Source organism: Diceros bicornis, chromosome 8, assembly GCF_020826845.1.
Source record: "Diceros bicornis minor isolate mBicDic1 chromosome 8, mDicBic1.mat.cur, whole genome shotgun sequence".
In the NCBI taxonomy this organism is placed as follows: Eukaryota; Metazoa; Chordata; class Mammalia; order Perissodactyla; family Rhinocerotidae; genus Diceros; species Diceros bicornis.
Window position 1 is genome coordinate 77572672 of NC_080747.1, and position 26668 is coordinate 77599339.

General features: G+C 35.3%; 1 protein-coding gene across 4 annotated transcripts in view; it reads left to right on the forward strand.

Annotated features, from left to right (window-relative positions):
* Window positions 1-26668, forward strand: part of SMARCAD1 (SWI/SNF-related, matrix-associated actin-dependent regulator of chromatin, subfamily a, containing DEAD/H box 1) — a 77426-nt gene that overhangs the window by 34236 nt on the left and 16522 nt on the right. For all 4 annotated transcript variants that reach the window (XM_058547514.1, XM_058547516.1, XM_058547518.1 and 1 more), the window contains exons 7-11: window positions 5848-5949; window positions 7203-7284; window positions 8787-9178; window positions 18293-18492; window positions 24567-24657. In XM_058547514.1, the coding sequence (XP_058403497.1) occupies window positions 5848-5949; window positions 7203-7284; window positions 8787-9178; window positions 18293-18492; window positions 24567-24657 (867 nt within the window). The remainder of the gene's footprint in view (window positions 1-5847; window positions 5950-7202; window positions 7285-8786; window positions 9179-18292; window positions 18493-24566; window positions 24658-26668) is intronic.

Here is a 26668-nt window from a genome sequence, read left to right on the forward strand (position 1 = left end):
CAAGATTTTTCTCTCACTTTATCTGATCATAAAGTCCTCATAGTGCCTTAGTATTGGTTGAAGGAGGGGCATCAGTAAAGCAGAAGTCAGTCCCATGGGAGTCTGAGATACCTGCACGTGCAACTTATTTGTGCTTCCTGAACCTGCTCAAGTCCAGTCTCAGATGTACCATTTCCACCTGTTGGTGGGTTGCTGCTGCTCATGCTGTTACAGCCTTGGTGGATCAGATACCCAGAGCACATAATAGCTCACGTCTCATGGTCACTTAACGTCCCTTAGCCAATCGTTCTCATCCTGTCGGCACCCCCTACCAGGCTAACAATTGTTTCACAAAAAGAGATCAGTCTGTTCTGTTTTAGACATGTGAATTTGTTCCAGTGCAGTAAACATTGTTAGAAAACAGAGTATATCCTGCGTTTTGCATTGTCTAGGTGCAAGTTTGTCCATGAGAAGTACTAGGTGAACACAGAAAACTGCACCCAGCTGAACTGGGACACATGGGAGTAAAACGCGCACAGCTGAAACATCTCCTGGCCGTGTTGATTCCCCGTGTTATCCCACAAGATTGTTCTTTCACATTTTTGAACTTTTCTATTTGAAAAAAGCACTCATTCAACATCCCAAAGACATCTAAGCATTCTCATTCAAAAATATCACAGTCTGTACAAAAGGAAAGTTTTAGGTATTGAGGAGAAGCTTGGAACAAACGTTTGGAAATAAATGAGAAGATGTGATAGATATATCCTAAGCAACAGGCATAAAGGAATCCAGATTGTGGGCCATCAGAGACAATGCAGCAAAAATAAAAGTGTGTGGCTGGACCATCTTCAAATGCTGTGAAGTCAACAAGAACAGTCATAAAGAAATAGAAGAAAAGGAAAGACTGTTGAGCAGAAGACAAGGAAAGACTGTTGAGCATTTGAATTAAAAACCAAAGAGTGAAAAAAATCAGAAACCTTTTTCGTGTGGATCTTTGTATCTATATACAAAGACCTTAAACAGAAATCACTGTATCCTAGAAAACTTAGCTTCTTTTAGTGCCAGTAGTGGTTGTTTTAGTGGTTTCAAACAATGCTACAAATTCCTAAGCCATCAACTGTCACAAAGCTATGAGTGCAGATGGGAAAGCTGCAAAAGAATTTCCCAGCAGTGGTACAGAAGTAAACTGAAGAAGGCGACTATACACTGAATTAAATTCTCAGTTTTGATGAAACAGGTATCTGTTATGAATGCATGCATCAAAGAACTCAAATCTGAAAGACAGAAAACATACTCAAGGATATAAGGCAGCAATATTGTTATGTTCAGCGCTAATGCCAGGTAGAGACTTGGAGCTGAAGCCAATAGTAGTTCATCACTTACCAAACTGAGCCTTTTAAAAGAAAAATTGTTCAAGTCAGCCTTGGAGTTCACTACAGGTATAGCAAAAATGGATGGACTGCCCACATCTGAATTGATATTCTTACTTAATTATTCTCTGTTAGAGAGGATTATTGCAATCCTCTCATAAGAGTTTTGCAACTGCGAAAGCTGAACTCAACCCAAATTCTTTTTTTTTCTTTTTCTTTTTCCTTTTTTTTTGCCTCCAGAAACCACCTTTCTGATACAGCTCCTTGATAAAAGTGTGATAGTAGCATTTATGCCTTACTATTTAAAGTGAACATTTAAGATGCTAATTGCTGTTATTGAAAGTGAGAATGCAGATATGGTTATAGAATTTTGGAAGAGATTTCACATTAGGATACCTTTGCTACCACTGTAGAAGCCTGGAGTGATATGACAAAAGAGTGTTTGCATTATGTATCATGGAAAATTCTTCTTGATGTGTGATTTTGAAGGATGTGGTCCTTCAGAGAAATTTTTGAAATTCAAAACAAGAGGTTTTGATTTAGGAAAACAGGTTGGATTTGAGGTAGTAGAAAAGGAAGATGTTGGCGAGCCTCTAGGGTTCCACCCTGATGATCTAACCACAGAAGACTTGGAACAATTTGCTGCTCATGGCCGTCAGGATGCACATGATGATGATGGTGACAGTGATGATAATCAAAAGGCTACGCTGTGGTAGATTAACACATCAAGTTATCAGGTTTTTAAGTGTCATTGAAAACAGTTGTACTGGTTTGAAAATAATGGCTTTAATGGTGAACGCAGTAGGAGAGTCGTGTGTGGCGTCCAGATGAGTTTGGAACCATCCAGGCAGCTTTAGTATGAAGGGAGGAGGCCAGCAAAGCTACAGAAATTTATTTATTTGTTTGTTTATTTTTTAATTGTTTATTTTTTAATTTATTATTATTTATATTTTCAGCCAGTATAGCAGAGATAACACAAGGACGATGAGCCATGACCTTCCATAGCTGGTGTTACAACTTTCTGTTCATTTTCAGATACCCTCCTGCCACTTCACAATAACTCACAGGTTGCAGCCCTTCCTGTGCTAACATCCCCAAGCAAACTTTAGTTCATATTTATTGTAGTATTTATGTATTTTCTTAAGCATTTAATGTGTGTAAAATTATTCTACCCTTTTTTCAGGTTCCTTTCTCCTTTTTTAATGTGTCACTGATGAAGTTTTTGAATATTGTGCCTGTAACATGATTTTTCCCAAACACCGTAGTTTTCATTTTTATGATTTTGCACAGCACAGTAAATTTTGGACATGCGTTTGTCATGTAATAGCAGAACAGACTGTAGTTGTGAGCAGAAGAGGACATGACCTTTCTTCGAAACCACATGAGTCTCTCTCTGATTTTTCCTGCTGGGGCTTGCCAGAGACTTCATACAGCATCTTTGTTAGCCACAGATTCTTTGAGAATCATTGCATCTGCTTGCTGGTCACGAAACCCAGGTGGCAGAACACCTTGTCCTGTGCCGTGGACCTGCTGCAGAGCCTTCTCTTAATCTGGGCCCCATTCATAACTGACGGTTTAAAGGACTACTTTATAAACACATTAGAGCAGCACATACTGTAATGAGGTATACCTTGCCTCCAGTATTCAGAGAGGCCCACCAAATGACCAAGTGTTATGCCTCTTTCTTAGAGGCAGGCAATCTGCAGCCATTTGGCTTTTTTTTTTTTTCAGAGTGGAATTTGCAACATGCTCCAGATGGGACCCCCGTGAAATTCCTCAAAGTGCTGGGCCCCAGAATTTGAGGGTGGTTATTTCCCACACTTTGGCGTGCATGTGTCTATCTAAAATAGCCACTACTTCCTGCTCATTAAGTCCAGTCAGTGCAAGGTCTTCAGTGTAGAGGATGGAAGTGATGTTCTGTGGACTGTACAGAACTATCGAAGTCCTTGAGTACTGTATCATGACAGAGAGTAGGAGAGTCACCAGAGCCCTGAAGACAGTAAAGGTGCATCTATCACTGATCCTGCCCAGATGGAAACAAATTGCTTCTGCTTGTCCTTTCTAATTGGGATAGGGAAGAAAAAGCATCTGCCAGATTGACAACTGCATTGTTGTATTCATTTGCTGCAGTAAAAATACCACATCTGGTATAGCAACTCCAATGGGGTCATCACCTGTTGATTATGACCTAAAATAATTCTCCAAGACCCATCCAGCTTCTGTTTAAGCCAAGGAGGCACATTACATTGGGATGGGATAGTGGTGTCAGTCTCTGCAGTCCCTTTGGGAATGTGGTATTGCTGCTGCTGCTGCTGCTTGCTGGGCAATTCTAGGGTCTTGGATTTGGTATTTCCTAAAACAATGACCCTGACTCCATGGCTCAGGAAGCTATTATGGGATTTCTGCCAGTGCCAAATATGTCTCTTTCAACTCTGCATTCTAGAACCAGAAAAATAACCACAGGAAAGATTCAAACCCCTGGGCCTGCTGAGATAGATTTGGGCCCAAACTCCATGTGTCACCCAGGTGCTGTAAAGCTCTGATGTAACCACTGGGCCACATACGTATTTTCAGTCACCGGGGATTAGCAAAGCTGGCAGAAGCATGGGAACTGAGAGCCAAGAGTAAATGATGGGCACATCACCTACTGAATGTTTACTTTCTGCTATCATATATTTCATTCCCAAAGGGAATTTACTGTTTTCCAAGTATTTTAGCTTTTTTTTTTATTGAGGTGAAATTCACATAGCATAAAATTAACCATTTTAGAATGAACAATTCAGTGGCATTTAGTACAGTCACACTGTTCTGCAACTACCACTCCTATCTAGTTCCAAAACATTTTTATCACTCATAATAGCATGCTGTACCTTTTAAGCAGTTTCTCCCCATTCTCTCTTCCCAACCCGTGGTAGCCACCAATTGGTTTTCTGTCTCCATGGATTTACCTATTCTGGATATTTCATATAAATGGAATCATACAATATGTGACATTTTGTGTCTAGCTTCTTTAACTAGCGTATTGTTTTTGAGGTTCATCCACACTGTAGCATGTGTCAGTACTTCATTTTTTTTAAGGCTGAATAATAATCATTTTAGTGCACACTACAGTTTGTCCATTCATCCGACATTTGATATATTTAAAATCGAGAATGTGCTATGTGAATGACTAAAAGTTTAGGAAACGCTTATGTAGCAGAAAAGCACTGAGCTAGAGTTTAGACACCTAAGTTTCTATTCGTATGTCAGTTGGTTATTGTCCGTGTGTGACCTTTTAAAAGGCTTGTTCTGGGAGTTTCAGTGTCCTCAGCTATAAAGTGAGGGAGGACGGCAGTGTGAATTTTTGAGGGCTTTGAAATGCTGTCTAAATATTAGTGTTTTATTATTCCCCTGCTCAAAATCCTGTTGCTTTCTGAATAAAGGCTGACCTCAGTTTGGCACTTCAGGCCTAATGCAATATTAGCCCTGGTTTAATTTTTCAGCCTTGTAGCCTGTCCATGGTCTCTCTGCTCCACAAATGGGCCACTTACTATTACAAAAATACATGCAGTGTTCTTCCTGCTCCCAACTTCCATAGCATTTTATTTCTCTGTCTTGTGGAAGGAACTTCACATCTTCTGTGTGCTTGAGAAGTATGTGACTCACAGTTTAGTTATTTCTATCTCAGGTAGTGAAAGAAAAAAACAACATTCAGTTGCTGGATAAGAAAGGAGGTAGAAGAGGAAGTATGAGACTGTATTTTTCTCTATCTTGTTTGTATAGCATATGGTACAGTTCTAAGCAGAGTAGGTAAATGCTTTTTGATTGACTAAAATACAAAATTTTTCTTATGCATGAACCCAAGGAATCTGTTTTTGCTTAAATGTAGAATTTGAACCAGTTTCTTCAAGTGAAGTTCAGTGGCAGAGAGGAAAGATATTGTGTGTATGAATAGCCATAATTATTCCCAGATTCATGTTTAATTTATATATCACTTAGTTTCATGTAACTTTCTTTATCACTGTGTCACTTTTATGTTTGTGATTAAGCAATTAATAATTAAGCCATTCTGTGAATCTAGACTAAAGTAAAAGCAAACTTCTCAGTATTCGAAATTTGTAGCAGGGTATGAAATTGTGAGCATGGGGATAATAATTGAATCTTTTTTTTTTAATTTACCATTAGCTTGGAGAGACTTCAATCTATGTGAAGTATTTTGAGTTAATTTGAGGAACATTTTAGTTTTTTAACAGATTTATCTCATTTTGAGCACCGTATAAATGAAGTGTGAGTTATTAGATATGTAATCAAGGTCTTTTAGTGATTGCAAACCAGCAATATTTTTTTATCCTTAAAGATATAAATATGTCAATTTTCACATAAACAAAAAAAAAACATTCTTCTAATCGAATGTGATAACTTCCAAATCAAGTCTAAATACAAATGTAGTTGTCTTAAGACTATTGTTATTGATCATCTCTTTTGAAATTGGTTCTCTTTTTTTTTTTCTCCCCATTAGGGAGAGGAATCAAATGAGTCTGCAGAATCTAGCAGTAATTGGGAAAAGCAGGAAAGTATTGTATTAAAATTGCAAAAGGAATTTCCCAATTTTGATAAGCAGGTGAGTGGTCATGCACAGAAATTTAATCAGCAAGTACTAAATGTTTGTATTACCAAATAGTTTTGAGATCAACTGTGTAAAAACGTAGGATGAGTTTTGCATTTTTGTAATTAAATATTCTCCTTTATCAATATTATAAAATATTTTTATACTGCTTGTTAATTCTTTACATTGTTTATTTCTTTATTTGTAAGCTGTAATATCAGCATTATAACCATAATCATAACAAACATAACTGTAGTAACAATTATGAACTCATGTATAAGACGTAAATCATCTAGAAGCCAGCTATAACCCCAAGTCAACTGTTTTAGCTTTTTTCATATTCTCATCTTTTAAATTTCTCATAAAGAATTTTAAAATGTAATACTGCACTTCAGTGTCTTAATATTCCATAAACTTTGTTCTATTTGCCAGATAGTAAGAATACTTTCAGAGTCAGTAAAGACCTATGCCAAGCATGCCAGTGTTAAAAGGGCCTCTGTTTAATCACATGATCCTATATAGAGCACATTATTTGTTTAACATTTGGAGTACATTTATACTTGTGTTGATTTATTCAGGTATATGCAGAGGTAGTACATCTGCTGAATTCTGATGAGCTGAATGTCTTGTTGCTACACTGGTTCTTTACATGTGTGGAAACTACACATCTTGAAGTTGGCAGTTTGTAAAAGCCTAGCTGCATATTGAAGTTTAACCGAGCAAACATTTTTGATCCTCTAAGTGTTCAGAGCACTTCATAGGAAGGGTAGAAATGCAAAAAAAGTCAAGCTTCCTTCCCTTTGAAGACTGTTGTATATTTGTGGAGATGAAATTATATATAGAGAAAGCATTTGTAAAGCAACATAAAAACAAGTGTGAAATAATCAGTTACGAATTCTGTTAAGTGTTCAGGTGATTTGCTTATTTTTAAAACAGCATATGGGCCAGTCTGGTGGCGTAGTGGTTAAGTTCCCATGCTCTACTTCGTTGGCCCGGGGTTTGCGGGTTCAGATCCCTGGCTCGGACCCATGCACCACTTATCAAGCCCCGCTGTGGCAGGCATCCCACATATAAAGTAGAGGAAGATGGGCACAGATGTTAGCCCAGGTCAGTCCAGTGTTCCTCAGCAAAAAGAGGAGTATTGGCAATAAGATGTTAGCTCAAGGCTAATCTTCCTCACAAAAAAATAAATAAATAAAAGAGCATAAAAGTTTTCTACAAGTCGCTAATTTTAGATTCTTAACAAAGGATCAATGACTTATTTCTAGGAACTAAGGGAAGTACTCAAGGAACATGAATGGATGTACACAGAAGCTTTAGAATCTTTAAAAGTGTTTGCAGAAGACCAAGGTAATTACCTATTCTATGTTATTATAGAAAATACATACGTCCATTATATTCTATATTTTAGTATATAAGAAAATAGTAAACCTGTTAGCTAATAATCAGAGAATGGGATTGCAGGGGATGTTGGAAATAATGATGTAAAAATTTTTAAATAACCAGTTCCCAAATGTTTTAGCCCCTTTATGGCAGTGTAAAATGAAACAACAAGTATTTTTTTTTTCTTTGGCTAACTTTTTTTTTATATTTAAGGCCGCTTTTAAATCACCATGTTTTATTAAATGCAAAAGACACATTTTTTACATTTTTAACAGCTCTCAGGGTGGATCGTACGATTGCTGGTGTTTTATAATCGCTGTAATGTAGACGTCCTAGCCAGCACTTGCATCAATATCGAAAGTTCCAGTATCAGAAACTTACAAGATGCATATCACTGACTTGGAAGAAAGTCCCCGATTCCACAGTGGAACACTTTTTTAACTTTAGGAACCAAATAGTAGAGGAGAAATAGTGGGGAAGGGTTGACTATCACATGTTTAGTTACATCCTTAAGCAAGAATCAAGTAGACTAGCTCTTCATAATTGCAAAGCCAGCTTAAAAGCCCAGCACAATGGCTTTAGGTTTTTTGTTGTTGTTTTAATGAATTCTTTTAAGACATGCTATGCTATAAATGCTCTTGAGGGCACAGAGAACGATATTGTGTGTAGAAAAGAAAGCCAGCAATATCACCAATTTTGAGTCTGAAAAATGATTCAGAAGAGATAGATTGTGAATTGAAGAACTTTGAGGAATACCTTACCCAATTTGTTTTGCTTATATTTTTTATATATGCACAGGAATGAATGTATGATAATGTATAAGTCTAAAAGCTCTTTGAGTAAGTAAAAGATAAACATTCTAAATAATACAGTACTGTGTTATGGCTTAATTGGTACGTATTTTCTTACTGGTACATAAAATAACAGTGTACCTTTAATCACAGGCATCCTAGAAATCTATGGAATATGATAGATTAATCAATGATAAAGTAGGGCTGCCTTTTAGTAATAATATATTTAATTTTTTAAGTAATGATGAACTTAGAATAGCAGAGATGGTGGTGGGGAAATTAGTTATAAAATGGATGATGTTTGTTTTTGCTGTACCCATCAGTGTTGGCACAAGGATGGGACTGCTCAGTAACGTCTGTGACCTCTTATGTATATACAGCTGTCATTTATACTCTCAGGACCTTTATCGGAAAATAGGGATTTATATTTAATTCATTTTTAAAAAGAAATTATCACCTGTTTTTGAAACTAATTCTTTGAATTCTTTGTATAACTTCAAATTCTACTTCAGTATTTCTCTTTAAAGTATATCAAGATTTAACAATAAATTAAAGTTGAATTCTATATTCAAAAGGAAAATATAAACGTTTAAATATTTTTCTTATTTGAAGTCTTATATCTTTATATTTAGTTTATATCTTTGTAATTTAGTTATTTTTGTCTTTCTTTGTACACAGATATGCAATATGCTTCACAAAGTGAGTTTCCAAATGGAAAAGAAGTTTCTTCAAGAAGTCAAAATTATCCTAAAAATGCAGCTAAAACAAAACTGAAACCGAAATGTTCCATGAAACCACAAAATGGTTTCAACAAGAAACGTAAAAAAAATGTATTTAATCCTAAGAGAGTTATTGAAGACTCTGAATATGATTCAGGTTCTGATGTCGGTAGTTCATTAGATGAGGACTATAGTAGTGGTGAAGAAGTGATGGAGGATGGCTATAAAGGTAAAATACTTCACTTCCTTCAAGATGCTTCGATTGGTGAACTTACTTTGATTCCTCAGTGTTCTCAGAAAAAGGCTCAGAAGATAACAGAGCTCCGGCCCTTTAATAGTTGGGAAGCTCTGGTAAGGCTACATGCTTTTTTTTTCCCTATGTCTGTGTGTGTGTGTAATTCACAGTACCGCTTATAGTCAAGGTGTCTTTAGCCCAGGGAAGCATAGATGGGTGGCCTTATCCTGTGTAGAGTCAAACATTACTTTCATTGTAAGCCAATAGTATTTCAAATAGTGTCATATGACCTTATTTTGAATGAATTAAGGGGTGATTTTCCTGAAAAAAACCAAGCTGATTGGCTGGGCATACTGTCACTCATTCTTTTGCATAGAAACTTGGTTCATTTCACTGCAGAAGAAGAAATTAGAGCTTACATTTAGGAAGGAGTTGTTTGCTAGCCTGTTCTGATCTGTTATTTGCTGAGACACCATGCAGAAAGCAAGAATGTGGCAGAAATTTTACTACAACTGCTTGAAGAGCAATAGCAACGTCCAGGGGAGCTCCATGATTCAAAATGCCAGCTTGAGTGTTTCATGCTTCACCACAGAAGAAGCAATTGTTTATTTTCTTTTTCTTTTAAAAGTGACAGCTCAATCTCTAACATGTTTTTCTTGGGTAAACAACACGGCCATTTTATGGAGTGTAGCAGGCTGCAGCGTTTTTAATTGGAAAGATAGAAAAGTGTGTGGAAGCCTAGAATTCAAGCGTTAGTGAAGGGAAGGCATAAGCACTGGTAAGTACACTTTGCATGATCGTTTTCTGCAATTTGATTTCCTATAAACAAGTTTTATCAAAAAATGCCTGTATTTTGAGTTTTGTAAGTGTCAACAGTCAGCAGATCTTATTCATACAGAGAAGTAGAAAAACTCTGTCTTTTAAGTTTTGCTTCGACTTTTGTGAGAATGTGGGTGTTTATAGCATGAATTGTATATAGGCCCCACTGTGAAAGCAGTATGATGATTTTTTACAACTTTAGAAGATGAAGTGACTCTTGATGCTTCATAAATTTTTAGGAAGTTTTATTCTCTAACTTATGGGAATAAAGTTGCTTTTGTGATTAATTTTATACTTACGAAAAATCCATATGAGCAGAAGTTCCCTTGATAAATGTCTTCAAGTGGCAGTATGGGAAGATCCCTGAACAATGGTTGTAAAAAACATTTTTTAAAAAATTAAAATGTTTGAAAAATATAGAAACAACATTACTAGTATTTCGTAGCTAAAAATAAATAAATAAAGCCATTCGTTTCGCCTGAAGCCTTTGCTTTTCCAGAGAACATCTGTCAAAGCAGGCCCTTTCAAAACTTGTTCGGCTTTGCCTGAGTGATTTATTTGTTAAAGTATTTGCTGAAGGGCTTTCTTGTTCTTCTTTTCTTTCTTTTCTTCTTTCTTTTAATCTTTAATGGTCTCCTGTGTTATTGCAGAGTTAGGTTGCTCAGGCTTGTTGGGATTCTAATTTATTTAATAAGGAATGCAATTATCTGCACAGTGTGTTTGGTCACTGTAACTACTTGCCCAAATATCTTACAGTAAAAGTAAATTATAGCAGAGTTACATGTGCCAGATGCTTTTAAAAATATTTAGTAACTTAACATGTAGAAAGCATTTTTCCTCTACTAATTAATTGGCATGGTTTAAATTAGTCTTGACATGAATTTGTAGATTATGTGTTACCTGCTTAAACCTCCTATTGCATCTTGCCCTCTTTCTAAAAGTTGAACACAAAGACTACGTTTTTTGCTAGCCATTCATCTAAATGTTGATTATTTTATGTAACAGTTAAAAAGTAAACTTGCTGCTTGAGTCCAGTGAATACAGGGCTTTGCTGTCCTGAAAAAAGTAGGTAAATGAAGAGTTTCAAAATGAACAGTTAAAATTAGCAAGTTGATGTATGGAAGCTTTGAGTTTTAATTTGCTTAGAACTTTAAGCTTCTGCTTTCACTCACTATAGAATTTTGAATATGACTGATTTATAGAGCAGTTTAATAACTTAAAATCATCAAAAGTCAGTATATGTACATTTTGGTAAAAAGCTATATAATTGACTCCTTCCTTATTAATCAGAAAGTTTTGATAATGTACCTGTAAACAACTTCAAAAAGAAACAAATGAAAAAACATTTACTTTTGTTTTCATAGCTACTGTTTTTAGAAATTCCCGTGAGCATTAGTTGAAGTTTTAATTATGTCACTCAGTCATAATTTAATGAAAATTACAAGACATTATATATTAATTAAGAACAAAACAGTGTGCAAATGTTTACTAACTCTTAACGTTATTATTGAGGCTTGTTTAGTCTTAAGGATTGGGGAATTTGGTAGAACTTGAAAATTCATTGATATTTTATTAAAAAATGCATACTGAGCCAACAAATCAAGTACACCCATACATTTTAATTATGATTTTTGTTAAAACTGAAGTCTATATAACATTGGTAGGTTAAGTGTAATCATTGGTGTTTCATTGTCTTATTTTATTATAAAAGTAATTTGAATGTGAAAACGATGTTAGCAGTGCCTTTTAAAGCAAAATTTGAAAAGTTGTACATCATTGTTATGACTTTCTTGTCAGAGAATTATACTTTTTAAAAATTAAAATGCTCTGAGATATTCTAGTCGCTCTCATTTAACATGAGGAAAATTTGGTTATTTAACAAAATAAGTGCGTTATGTAAGAGGGTGTTTACGCTTGCAGCTTTATACTCATTGGTTTTTTTCATTGAATCAAAATTTAAATATTGTTTGTCAAGTTTTCTTCATAATTTTTCTGTTTCACTTATTATCTGCTTAACAGCAGTAAAGTATATGCTTATTGTAAGAAACCACATCACTAAATCGTGTAGACTTTGGAAATACAGCAAGCCAAAAATGTCATTAGTTTAAAAACGTGCTGTTAATGTGGTAAAATTAGGATTTTTATTGCCAAATTTCACACATTTGATGGCATCAGTTCATCAGCTACTTACTGAATTTTTGTCTAGTCTCGTGCAAAGTAGGACGCGGATGCTGTTATGTCCATGATAATCTCATTGCGTCGCATCTGTATGCTTTAAACCAGAATAATGATGTATACTGACCAAATCAAGATTCATGAATAGCTCATCCTAAAAACTTTTCACATATGCATCTACTTCCTTAGCATTTAGATCAGTGCAAATGGAGTTTTCCTTGATTGTTAACCAAGCAACCCAGGTTTAGTTCGTGTCAAACGCTTTGTGCTCCTCGTTGTGCTACTCCCATCTAATAGTGGCTTAGACCACAGGGTTTCTTTTGTGCTTTGTTTTCCCAGTGGTTGTTGTAAAATGTCTGAAGTTTGTCACTTAAAGCATTATAATGCCTCCTACTTCCTTCCTAATAGGATGGCTCCAGTGAATTTGTGTATAAGATTACATATTCAGGCTTTGTTTTGATTTTTTGGTTTGATAAATATAAGAAGATTATAAATGCACTCTGAGTACTTTGTAGGCTGCCTCCAGGTATTTATACCAGTGAGTGAGGTTAGGACTCTGTCTTCAAGAATGTTACTTGTTATGTGGAGAATTAAATCTGCTTTTAAACAATTTTCCCCTTTCTATAGAAATTCAAAGATATTTGTACTGTAAGAGTGACACACTGTGGCAAGAGAGAAGTACTTCAGTGTGTGACTGTTTTTTAAAGAAGGAAGTCCTTAGAGTGATACTTGAATTTTTAATCGAAGAGGTAGTAATCAGGGCCATATTGATGTTCTTTTTTTCATATAATTATCCAGCAAGTAGCAATTCCTTTTTTTTCTTTTCCCTCTGAAAAAAACAGCCTTATCATTTTTTGGGTAAATGATCTTTTTTTTTTTTTGTCTAAAATTGAAGCAGTACATGCAAGAAAAAGAAGAATGTAAAAATTCTACCAAAGATACCCGCCACTTAGACATTATTGAGCATCTATATATTTATGCATGCATTTGTATATTTCATATTATGTAAACAGGATCATATTTACTATACTCATCAGTAACTTTAGATTTACTAGTAGATCCTGCATTTACAGAGTACTTCATATTTTTTAAATCCTTTTTTGGTAAAGCTAAATAACTTAGAGAATTATTAAATGCTTTTTGTCTTCAGGAAACAGTAACATAACAGTAGAGTGTTCCTACACCTTTCCCTAAGAGCCAACCCCAGTTCCCCACCCACCCACCCACACCCCTGGTGAAGATATTGTGGAGTTAAAGATTGGATTTTTTTAAAATTGTTTGGTTTTTATTATTTATACATGTATTTAAATTAACAATTTAAATAATTCTACAGGCTTGTTCTCCCCAAAAGTCCATATCTATCCCATTCCCCAGCCTATTTCCCATACTGCAGATAACTGCTTTCGTTTCTTTTGTTTGATTCTTATCACTTGCATATCACTAGGTAATATAAACATAATGCTATTTTTTATTTTTCAGTTGCAGTCCTTATCTATTGACATAACATTATGGACATAATAACGTTACAGTAGGATAAGCTGTCTTCTCACTGTCTTTCTCACCTCAATGCCCATTTCCTATTGCCCAGTCAGGCAGTGTAAGTTAATAATATGGTAATTTTGAAGACCATTTTTTAGTATCTACATTGTTATGACTATGTAAATGCCTTTCATAGCTGAGCCATGTAGTATGCTACACGATTACTTTTTTCCTTGCTCAGCATTTTTTTCCTCTGGTTATTAATTGTCTTGGTTTTTCTGTTTGGTTAGTTTTCTATATACTTATTACTTCTACTCTGAACTCTTCCCCAGTTGTCTAAATTTCCCCAGTTTTTAGACACTTCAGGTATTCTTTCAGTTTCATCTTCTTGAAGAAGTCTCTTCTGGAATCTTATGACTTGCTCTGGTGTGGACTGGTTGTGTTGTAGGCCACCTGAGCCTTAGGATCTCATTTCTTTGACATCCTGAGGAATCTGGTTTTCTCTCTTGTGTTGGATTGGTTGTTTCTGAATTCCATGTATGCCTCTTTATTTATTTGTTGGTTTTGTAAGTACATACTAGGAGATAGGTGAATAGTAATGTAGTAGAACTAGATGGCCTGGTTTTGAATCCCAATTCTGACATTTTCTAGCAATTTACATGACCTTAAGCAAATTCTCTCTTGTTTCTCTATTTCTTCATCTGTTAAGTGGGATGTCATTATAGTACTGACCTATGGGGAAGTCTAAGGATTGAATAAAATAAATGCCCATTCAACTGCCTGGCTCCTAGAAAACGTTAGCTGCAGATATTCACAATATTTTGCATTGGAAGTGTTGTATATATTATTAGTGAAATGCTAAAAAACCATTTGTTGTTTTGTGCTTATCCTGCAATATTAGTTTTAGCCGTATTGAATTGAACTGTTTTAGATCAAACCATTTTTCTCTCTCTTTTTTTAACCCCCTCTGGGCTTTTAAACAGATATATGGCAGATTACATTACCTGCAATATATTAAGACTGCATTTTTCGGCCTCCCTTGTGGTAATTTGACAAAGTTCTGTCCAGTGAGATGTAAGCGGGAAGAGTATATTATGACTTGTGGAAAGCGTCTTCAAAGGATCCTTTCTTCCTGTTGGTTGAGATGTCAGTGTGATCTTAGGAACCACCTACTGAGGATTATGAAGCAGTAAAGTAGAAGAATCCTTGATTTCTGGATGCCATACTATGGTGTGGATACCACCATACCAGATCTGAAATGCTTCTTCCTGTCTTCATTTATGTGAGAGAGAAATAAACTTATGTTTCATTTAAATCCCTGATGTTCTGGATTTACTGTCACTCATAACTGAATCTAATCCTAACAGATTCATCATTCAATGAAACCTCTTTCTCAGAAATCTGTCTACTGATGTTTTACATTTGTGGACAGTGTATCACTACTAGATAGATCTAAATTCTCAACTCGAAACAATAATTTAGATCATCTCCAATGTTGGTTGGCTTGTGTGGGGGGAGAGGTAGAGAGAATGGGAAGCTCCAGGGAATTAAGTTTTGCAATTTTGACTTCAAAAATATCCAAAATGTTAAGTTCCATTGAAAGTCTCAGTAGCCATCTCAGACTGTTGCAACATGTGAAATGAGTTGCCTTTTGCACTCCCCTTCATTGTCCCTACAAGAGTTTCAAACATAAAAATTAGAATACTATAATGAACCCCATGTACTCATCACTAGCTTCAATTTCCAGCTTATGTCTGATCTTGTTTCATCTATACCCTCATCCACTTCCTTCCATTTTATATTATTTTGAGACAAATCTCAGACCTCATTTTATCTATAAAAATTTAAGTATATATCTCAAAAAAGACTTTTTCCCCCCTAAACAAAACCACAATAAAATTGTCATACCTAATAAAAATCATCAATAATTCCTTAATATTAGAAAATATCCATTCAGTGTTCAAATTTCCAGTTTCTTTTAAATGCCATAAATATTTGTTTGTTTGGGTTTTTTGTTTGTTTTTTGGTGAGGAAGATTGGCACTGAGCTAACATCTGTTGCCAGTCTTCCTCTTTTTGCTTGAGGACGATTGTCCCTGAACTAACATCTGTGCCCATCTTCCTCTGTTTTGTATGTGGGATGCCTCCAGAGCAAGGCTTTGTGAGTGGTATCTAGGTCCATGCCGCTCTGAACCCACAAACCCTGGGCCTTGGAAGCAGAGCGCACAAACTTAACCACTGTGCCACCCGTTTTGTTTGGTTTTTTATAGTTAGTTTGAATTAGGATCCACATAAGGTCCACATACTGAGATTGCTTGATAGGTCTTTTTAACTCATGGGTTCTTCATCCCTCTCTCTCTCTCACTTTCTTTTCTTGTAATACCTTTGTTGAAGAAACTGGGTCATTTGTTCTGTGGCTTCCCAGTCTGGACGTCTCTAGTATAGTTGAACACATTCCACTGGTCCACTATCTTCTGTAAAATTATAACTAGAAGGTTGACTGCTCCCACCTTTACTGTTGTGGTTGGGGATGTGTTCTTTCATCAGGAGACAGTAACGTCTGGTTGTTTCTTTTTTGTAGGGTTAGCTTATCTCTTACTTCTCTAGGTTCTGACGTATTGAATTGATCTTCTTTGGATCAAAACAGTTCTTTCTTATTAATAAGGTCTCTCTGACCTTATTACTCTGAAAGGATTTCTTAGATCCTAGATTATTAGTCTCCTTGAGAAATGTGCCCTTGGAATTTTGTTCTTTCCCTTGTGATACAGTTGCTACACTTAAAATTGTTCGTTGCATGTCTTTCCCAATGACTATAAACCACATGAGTACAGGGACTGTGTCTGTATACCATGTACCTTCACCAGCAGGGTAATACTTGCTAAAAAAAATATAAGAACATAATAAGTGGTGATTGGTTACAGAAAAAACAGTTTTTTGTGTTTTTAAATTTTAAGGTCTTAAATTTTTTTTATTTAGGGAGGTACTAATTATAATGAGAAGAAAAGAGCATATACTTTGGAATCTCTTTTTCCGGTTTATGTCATTGGAAATTGAACATTAGTTTATTCATCCAGAATTAGCGGACCAATCTTGAAATTGTTGTGAGGATTTAATGAGTTAGTGAATAAAAGACATCTAGTAGTTTCTAGCACATACAAGGCACACAATATATATTGCTTCTTTATTTCCTGGTTATTCCTCATTGGTTCTCTCACACACATACATATCACTGTCACATACACACACACACACGCTGTAATAGGCATGAGATTGGGGTTTTTGGCCTATAATTTTGGGATTTCATTTGAAAACTAAAATATTTTAATTAAAAGTTCTAATAGAACCTCCTTAAAATCTTCAAGTCACTGATTCTTATATATCCTGCTGTTTCTGTATAAATCTTTTCCCTGGAAAGCACAAAATGGGAGGCCACATTGTGATTATGAGTGTTATCCTTGTGTAAATGGCAAGTAATGTGCAAATAAATTCATATTTCACAGTGTCATTTTATGAAGTACTTAGTTTTTGTTTTGTATTTTAATCCTGTGGTACATTAATAACATGGCTTTGGAATAGATTGAAAATTTTATTTCTTACCAACTTATTCTAGGTTAGATATTAACAATGTATATTATTATAAACTGCATTTTTTATGAAATTATCTTAGTATATCCTGTGTTGAATTTCTATTGCTTGAGCTTCTCTGTGATCTTAGAAATACTGTGATCACAGAGATTATTTCGAGTTAATGTGATTCTTGTTGTAACTTGAAAGAATATGCTAAATAAGATGACATGAATCAAAATCATGTGTGGTTTTATCCTAACAGATGATTTTACTTTAGTTTCTTTTATTCAGTTCTGGATTATGGGATTTTTCTTTTTGCCCAACAGGATGGTTAGCTTCCAACAGCTATTGGGCTTTCTAATCCTTTTCACCAAAAATATTTTTTGTAATGTTCTTCAGCTATCCATATGGAAAAAATCTGTTACAGCTTTTATATTATGAAGTATTCAGTGTCTCCTTTAGAAAAATAAATACAAATACATTTTGAAAGAAATTCTTTGAGTTTTCACATAAAACTGTTTATACAAGTGTTGTATTGATTTTTTTCTTAAGTTTTATGCAATTATTGAATTGGTCGTAGTTAACTTTTGATTCACGCAATATCTTTCCAAATAATAGTCTCAGTTTAGGTCTCAGTTTAGGAGTAAAATATCAAGTGACAAATATTAATTGGAGTTTTGAAAGCTTGAGGGGTTACACTTTGATGATAGGTACGGAAAACTGTTTTAGGAGGATGAATCTCACAGTCACATGTCATAGGAAGTGGGAAGAATGGAGGCAAGAGGTCAGGGGTGCAGTTATTACATTTGATACTGTTACTTTTGGCAATAAAGGTGAACCTGAGATTTTGAAGACAAAACTTGATGGGAGACATTAACAATTACTTTAGAGTTTCTCCTGTAAGAGAACAGCTACCAGGGTCAAAGTAACAAGCTTGGGATTGTGCATTTTGGGAAGAAAGATATATTTTATTTCAACACGATGTGTTTCAGGTGACAGTAGAATTTGTTAAAGTGCAACATGTGAATTTCAAATGTAGACGTGAAGAATCAGGTTCCCTTAGTCCTCGATTAAGGTCATCAGTAAAAGTTTAAATTAACAAACTTCTTTCCCTCATAAAGAAAGAGATTGAGATTGGTCTTCTGTTTACTAGATCTGAACAGTTAAATTATTTTTCTTTTCATATCGTAGTTCACAAAGATGTCCAAAACCAATGGCTTATCAGAAGATTTGATATGGCACTGTAAAACACTGATCCAAGAAAGGGATGTAGTTATAAGGCTTATGAACAAATGTGAAGACATTTCAAATAAATTGACAAAACAAGTTACCATGCTCACTGGAAATGGAGGTGGATGGAACATAGAACAACCCTCCATTCTAAACCAAAGGTAATACTTGTTGTACACATGTATTTATTTTATCCCAGTTGTATAAAAATTCTGAATTTATTTCTGTATTGTGCCTAGGGGACTTAAATGTGGAAGTGATGTGAAAACTAATGTTAAAAGGGAAACCCAAGGTTTCCTAAAATGGCACATAAGTGGTATATGAATTATTTTTCATTGATTCCTTCTCCCCCTTCCCAATCAGGGTATTTTACTCCATTATATCATTACAAATCAGAGGGAGGAAATTTTATGGTCTTATATAACCTATGTTTTCCTTTTCTGTTGACAGATAGTTTCATATATAATCACGACAACTGAAAAGGTGGTTTTAGCTACCCCTTTACATAATTTGGTGCTTCACAAAGTCGGCTACTTAATTACATCAATGTAAAAATTTCTGTTTTAGCTCAATTTTTTTAAATCATAAATAAAACGAAATATCCTATATCTGTGATTAAACGTTTTAAATGCTTTCAAAAGCCCGGATTTTTAAATCTCTTTTAGGGGTAGAAATACATCAGAAACAAAGAGGAGACTTTATCAAATACATTATGTAAGGAAAGATTATAAAAAGTATGTTTATAAAAAGTATATTCTTCAAAACTGCTGCTTTCAGTAAAATGTCAGAATTCTTGCAAAAGATAAACACTAAATTATTTTCACTAAGAAATTTATCCAGCAGCCAGTACATATTAAAATGGCATTTTGTACTTTAGAACACCTACATTTTGCATGGTTTTGGGATGTTGGGATTGGGGAGATTGTTTTGAACTTTCTTTAAGAGTTCATTTTTAAGTGGTTTGGGGACTCAAAACTATTCAGAATACTTCCTTTTTAAAAAATGTATAAAATTGTTTACTGTGATAATATTTATAGTGGCAAAAACATGGAAATAATCCAAGTTCCTAAAATCAGAGAATAGTTAGAATGAATTGTGTTGTATCCGTACTATGCAGTGTTATAGAACTTTAAAAATGGGTTACATCTATTAAAAATATTTCTAATAGGTATTTAGTAAGATTAGCACTAGGGTCTCATGAAAATCAATTACCTTAGTTGGTGATTTTATTTACTACTTCTGGTATTTTTCTAAGTTAATGATCAAAGCATATTTGCTGATCATTGGTTAATTGAAAATCAAGATAATGAAAAAAAATCAAGGTATGGTTACTGGCCTTTAATAGTAAGCTACAATCTTTTCTGTGCCCTTCTAGGGTGCTATGGGATGGTGTAGGGAAACGTGATGCAGTTCCCACAAAGAAGCTCTTTCTCTGTTGCATAGAAAGAACTATGGCCATGTCAGCAAATTCATCTCCTAAAAGTGTAGTTGGAGCTGCTCCTTCTTGTTCTACAGCATTGGATATGGGGAGTTCTTCACTCTACAAGACTTACCCAGTTGAGTCTACTTTATCATAATTTGGATTTTAAAAAATCAAGTGCTTTATTGCATCACTTAAAAAATTTCTCTCTTAAACCTACATCCACAAAGTCCTGTTATTTGTAAATAGTATGATCAGGTAATAAGCTATCCTTTCCATTAGACTGAGGATTTTTTTAAATGAAATATTTAGATGAGAAGAAGTTTTTTTTTTAAGTGCTTCTTGGATCTAGTCCAAAGTACAATTTCTAAAAACCTGTATGATCTCTTTAGAGCTTATATAAATTCACTTTTAGGGGGTGAAATTTGTTGTCTTGGTTTTCGTTTTTAGCCGAGGTAAGCGTTGCATAGGCAGTTTTACTTGGTACACTGGCCAGGCACCATGGCTGCCTAGTATGGAGACATTTAAGATAGTTTACTTGCCTTGGGAAAGTCTTCATTAGCACAGAGGAAAACGTTAGACCATCCTGATGAATAAGCTATCATGCTTTTTCTTTCTTTCTTTCTTTCTTTTAAGGAAGATTGGCCCTGCACTAACATCTGTTGCCAATCTTCCTCTTTTTCTTTTTACTCCCCAAAGCCCCAGTGCATAGTTGTGTATTATAGTTGTAGAGTTGTAGCTCTTCTATGTGGGATGCCGCCTCAGCACAGTTTGATGAGCGGTGAGTAGGTCCGCGCCTAAGATCCAAACTGGAGACCCTGGGCCACCAAAGTGGAAGGCGCGAACTTAACTACTGTGCCACCGGGCCAGCCTGGTCATGCTTTTTCTTAACAGAATAAATTATTTGTAGCAAAGTTTAATTTGAAGTAAAATTATGTTGACTGTTTATTTTCCTGTTACAAATTTATATGAATTATAACAGAAGAAAATTACCTTTTAGAGATAAAGGAAATGCAGACATACCATAAATCCTTGTTAAAAATAAAGTCTTTGCAGAGAAGAATAAAAATTCTCATATGTATCTCAAAACCATTACATTCATAATCTTTATTTTAAAATGTCAAAACTAAAATTGCCTAAAGTTAAAATATAATACAGTGAGAGAAAAGAAAAAGAAAACCTCAGTATTTCTCATTTTATTCCCACCATAGGTATAGCCATCCCTCACACTTAAGCAATTTGTCTAAAATTTACCAGCTTTAAACTGTTTTAACTGAAAAGATTTCTCACATGTTCAGTATAAACTGTATTTAATCATGTGTGTCCTGTCTTTTCTGGGCTAAATCTGCCAAGATTCTTCTGATCTTGTCCGTCCTCAACCCGACAAGATAGTCCCTATTGTGTTCCTAAACAGTCACTGTGAAACCATTGGCATTGATGTGAATGCAGATCAGTACTGCAGGTGTGGTTTGACTGACTCAGAGTGCTAGGATGGAAATACTTTAGTACTCTGACTACTACTGTTAGTACAAACTAATGTTGTGGTAGTATTTTCAGCAGCCATGTCACACTTAAGGGACACAAACTTTTGGTCAACTAGCATCTCTAATCTGTTTCATATGAACTACTTCAAGCCAGTCTAGCCCTGTATTTCTGCATTTTAAACTCAAATTTAGCACATCGTATGTACTCTTATTGTTTCTATTTCAGGCCTTTCTCACCTTTCAAAATAATTTTGATATGCGTTTCTCTGACAGGAAATTTAAACCCAATTAATTTTCACTCTGAAAAGAAATAGTAACTGTCTGTAAGGATTTTTTTTTTCCCTAACAAAAGAAGTAACTTCAAAATAACATGCTGCCTCATTTTCTTTCCTGATCTCAGAAAATCTTAAAATGTTTTTTTTCCTTGGTGGGAGGTAAGAAAACCTTCAGTTTAAAGATATTTATAGTCACCTGTTGAGAAGAGAGCACTTTTAACTGCTGCAGAAGGCCTAGGGTGTAGTTCTTACCATTTTGATAACCCACGTGCTAATCTGTAAACTGGTGGTTGGGGTTCATATGCAGTCATGAAAATGCTTAGGAAACTGTAGAATATCAAAGTACATGGAAAGTATGATTACATCTAAATTTAGAGCCTGCTAGAGAAAGAATATAGTTCTTTTTTTTTAAAAAAAATGGTCATAACAAGTGAATTGGATTTAAAAGGTCTTTGTCAAAACTGCATTTTCATTGATCTTTGTACATTTTGAAGAAAGGATCTGTGATGAGCAGTACTGTGGTGATACTAAGCAACAGAAAGTTACTTGTAATTTAGGTGAGTTTAGCAGAGGAGCATATATATGCACACACAAATATATTTTTAAAACAAATATTTCAGTATAACAAAGCTGTTTAATGTCCTAACCAAAACAGCTACAGAGCTGCTTTGTGATCATGGATGAAACAATTTTATTTGAATGAATTCTATGTAGTAGTTGCTTCTCAAAATTTTCTCATCACTTTTTTTTTTTTTTTTTTTTTTGGTGAGGAGACCAGCCCTGTGCTAACATCTGCCAATCCTCCTCTTTTTTTTTTCTGCTGAGGAAGACTGGCCCTGGGCTAACATCTGTGCCCATCTTCCTCCACTTTATATGGGACACCGCCACAGCATGGCTTGCCAAGCAGTGCGTTGGTGCGCACCCAGGATCCGAACCGGCGAACCCGGGCCGCGGCAGAGGAGCACGCGCACTTAACCGCTTGCGCCACCGGGCCGGCCCCTTTCTCATCACTTTTTAAAGTTTTACGTATAGTGAAGACTATTTTAACAGGCTCGTTTCTCAACATGTGTTGGTGATGAAGAAATTGAGTAATTTTTGTTAAGAATATTTCTTGGCTATTTGTGATAGATTTACATTGGAGTAGCATGTTGGCCATTCAATGCATTTATAAATAAGTGATGTTAATATTTCTACCTTATCCAGTTTCATCATTTTCATGAAATGTGAACCTTATGTATGTGGGATGACTAAGACATTGCAAAGGACTCAGAAAAGTCAGAGAACTCAGTTTTGATCATAGAGTGGGTGGGTCAGAGAAAGAGAACTTTTTCATGTTTGCTGTTTAGTGGTTAAGGGCTGAGCTCTGGATCAGACCTGGATTAGATACCACTGTCTGCCACTACAGGCATGGATTTGGATAGATGTGTGACCTTGGGCAAGTTACTTAACTTCTCTGAAGGCCAGAGAACTTCTCATCTGTAAAATGGGGATAATAATAGTATCTACTTTATAATGTAGATTAAATGAAGCAATAATGCATGTAAAGCCAATAGTACAGTGTCTGAAATATGGTAAACCTTCCAATATTAGCATTTACTCTCCTCACTACTGTAGTAGAGAGAATTCATTTGGATCTGAAAATTAAAATATCTATGATAATATGTTCTATTTATTATTACTTTTGTAGTCCAAGAAGGCAAAGCCATTTTAAGAAGTGAAATGTATTCAGTAGTACTACAGATAGTACTACTGATTCAGCAATACTGATTTTTCCCTACCTATACTTGTAATTTTTTCAAATGATAAATGTTTTATAGATTGCACACCCCATAGTTGGAACATAGATTCTAATTTAAGATGGATATCTTTCTGTCCCCTCTCTTTTACCCCTGTTCTAATTAAGGTGACTTGATTTCAGAATTTGACTCCCTAACCATTTATTATGCCATAGCTATGTCCAGACCCCTTCCCTATGTGCACATAGTATGTGTAACAGGAAATTAAGGAGACAGGATAAAAGCTGGAGAATGAGAGGTGTGACCTTGTCCTGGGTTTTCATGTTAATATAGGGTGTGTGCTGTCCTAGTGAATATGAGAAAAGGCTTCCTAGTGAGATAGACTTCCTGAGTTAAAATCTTAGCTGGAACACTTTGTAGCCATGCAGCCTCAGGCAAGTTACTGAGCCTCAGGTTTTTTCATCTGTTAAACTGACAATAGCTACCTTTATCAGATGTTAAAAGATTAAATGAGGTGATGCTTGAAAATGATAACTTTGTGTATCTGTAATTAATAGATGTTTAGTAAATAACTGTTTTTAACCACTTGAGCATTTGGAAAAAACTATTGCTTGTGTCCATTATCACCCTTCCATAATACTTTGCAAACAAGTTATTCCCAGGGATTAGTGTGTGTATGTGTTTCCAAATTAAATAACATTTTTGACACTTGCCCGGTATTTTCTGCTCGCTGATGTTCATTGATGTCTGGCAAATTTACATTTATACATAGTTCAAACATAAATACACACACACATACCAGAAAAATACATACGTTCCAGAAACGTACATACCACTGACGTTAGAGGTGATTGGCATTCATTCAGAAAGTGTTTAAGTCAGCCTGACAAAGTAGCGAATTATACTTGTGTTTGTATCCTAATACTTTGTTTCTTAATGTGCTAAAATTCAAATTAGTACAGTACAATTTAGTAATATTAGTAATATGTTATCATAGTTAGTATTCTGATCATTTACAGAATTAGTTAATTTGGATATTACATTATGACTGAATATGGAAATATTTTTTGTAATTCTTATTGCCAGAAGAAATAAATCAACAAAGAATAAAATTTGAGAAGATAAGATATATGTATTATGTTTTGGGCTCATTTTTTAAAGTAAGTGTAAACAGCTTATAACAGTAAGTTAAAAGGTAAGACTAGACCTAGGTATTTCAGTTTTTGTGTGCATTGTAAGCCTAAACCTTATGTAAGAAAACTAGTGGATAAAACTACTGAAGTATAAATCTGTAATACTTGGTAACTCTCTCTTTACCAGCTTGTCACTCAAGCCCTATCAGAAGGTTGGTTTGAATTGGCTGGCGTTGGTACATAAACATGGACTTAATGGCATTTTGGCAGATGAAATGGTAAGTAGTACTCTATTTCTAGGATTTGTCATTAAAAGACAACCTTGGGACTGGTCCGGTGGCGTAGTGGTTAAGTTCATGCGCTCCGCTTTGGCAGCCCAGGGTTCACAGGTTCAGATCCCAGGTGTGGACCTATGCACCGCTTATCAAGCCATGCTGTGTCAGGCGTCCCACATATAAAGTAGAAGAAGATAGGCACAGATGTTAGGCCAGGGCCAATCTTTCTCAGCAAAAGAAAAGACAAAGATTGGCAACGGATGTTAGGTCAGGGCTAATCTTCCTCACCAAAAAAAAAAAAAAAAGAGAGAGACATCCTTGCTGTCATTAAAATGTTAAAATTTTCAGGGCCAGCCCAGTGGTGCAACAGTTAAGTGTGCGCGCTCCGCTTCAGCAGCCCGGGGTTCCAGGTTCAGATCCCGGGTGTGCACTGACGCACTGCTTGTCAAGCCATGCTGTGGAGGTGTCCCATGTAAAGTAGAGGAAGATGGGCACAGATGTTAGCCCAGGGCCAATCTTCCTCAGGAAAAAAGAGGAGGATTGGCATCAGATGTTACCTCAGGGCTGATCTTCCTTACAAAAAAAAAACCAAACAGACATAAAAAAAAAATTAAAATTTGCTTTGACCCTGTAGTTTACTGCTCTCACCTCCGTCTCTTATAATGCCTCTCACCCCTCCCAGTTTTATATTGCTTGCTTTAGCTCTAGCCCCCTCACTCCTCTCCCCAAAATGAAAATGGGTTTGTTGTCTTTCAGATTATCAAATTAATAAATATACGTGTTTAAAACATTAGACATTATGTAAAAATACATTAAAAAGTCAGAATCACCTGTAATCCTACCACCTTAAGATAAGTACTATTTTGGTGTATATCTTTCTAGTTATTTTCTTCTGCAGGTGTGTGTGTGCATACATACATACATATACATATATATGTAAAACTAAATGATTGTATTATATGGGCTTTTCTATAGCTGCCTTTAAAATTTATCATAGATACCTGTCCTTGACAGTAAATAAACCCACACATTTATCAGCAACATCATCATCATCATGTCTGCCATTTTACTTTTATTGAACGTCTGGGAGTTTCTTTTCTTTCCCAAATCACATTTGCTTGAAGCTAATCTTAGGAAGCTGATTACAGCCGGTAGTCCAGATATTGTCACTTAGAAACTTGATCTTCAATCTAACCTTAACTTCCTTCTTCCAGCTATACTTTTATTTTTAAAGTGTTTATTAAAAATGAGTCATGTTCAGTGGAGAAAATGTTTATTGACTATATATGTATTGCATTGTGTATTAGATTTCTAAAATAAAAATTAACAAAAAAAAAATGACCTGTGTTCCCTGGTTAGCTTCTAGTAATCTTTAGTACTTTAACACTATTCCCACACATACATCATACTATCATTAAAACAAGATGCTGTTGGGCCGGCCCCGTGGCTTGGCGGTTAGGTGCACGCACTCCGCTGCTGGTGGCCCGGGCTCGGATCCCGCGCGCGCACCGATGCACTGCTTCTCCAGCCATGCTGAGGCCACGTCCCACATACAGCAACTAGGAGGATGTGCAGCTATGACATACAACTATGTACTGGGGCTTTGGGGGGAAAATAAATAAATAAAATCTTAAAAAAAAAAACAAAAAACAAGATGCTGTTTATCTGATAGAAAAGTGAATAATATATGTAGGATTTCAAAATAGTTACTGAAATTAGATGTAGAATATAGAACATTACAGTTGTGAAAAACTTGACTTGGGAATTAAATCTGAGTTTTGGGTCCCAACTTTGCCTTTCATGGGCTGTCTGATCCTTACCAAATGACCTAATCTCCAGCTAATATTAATTAAAAATAGCTAATTTCTACATCAAAGGTTATATTTAGTATCAAATGAGGTACATTATGTGAAACTATATTTGTAGCCTGTAAAGCGCAATATTTATGATAAGTTATTATCTTGGTCTGTTAGGGCTGCTAAACCAAAATACTAAAGACTAGGTGGTGTAGACA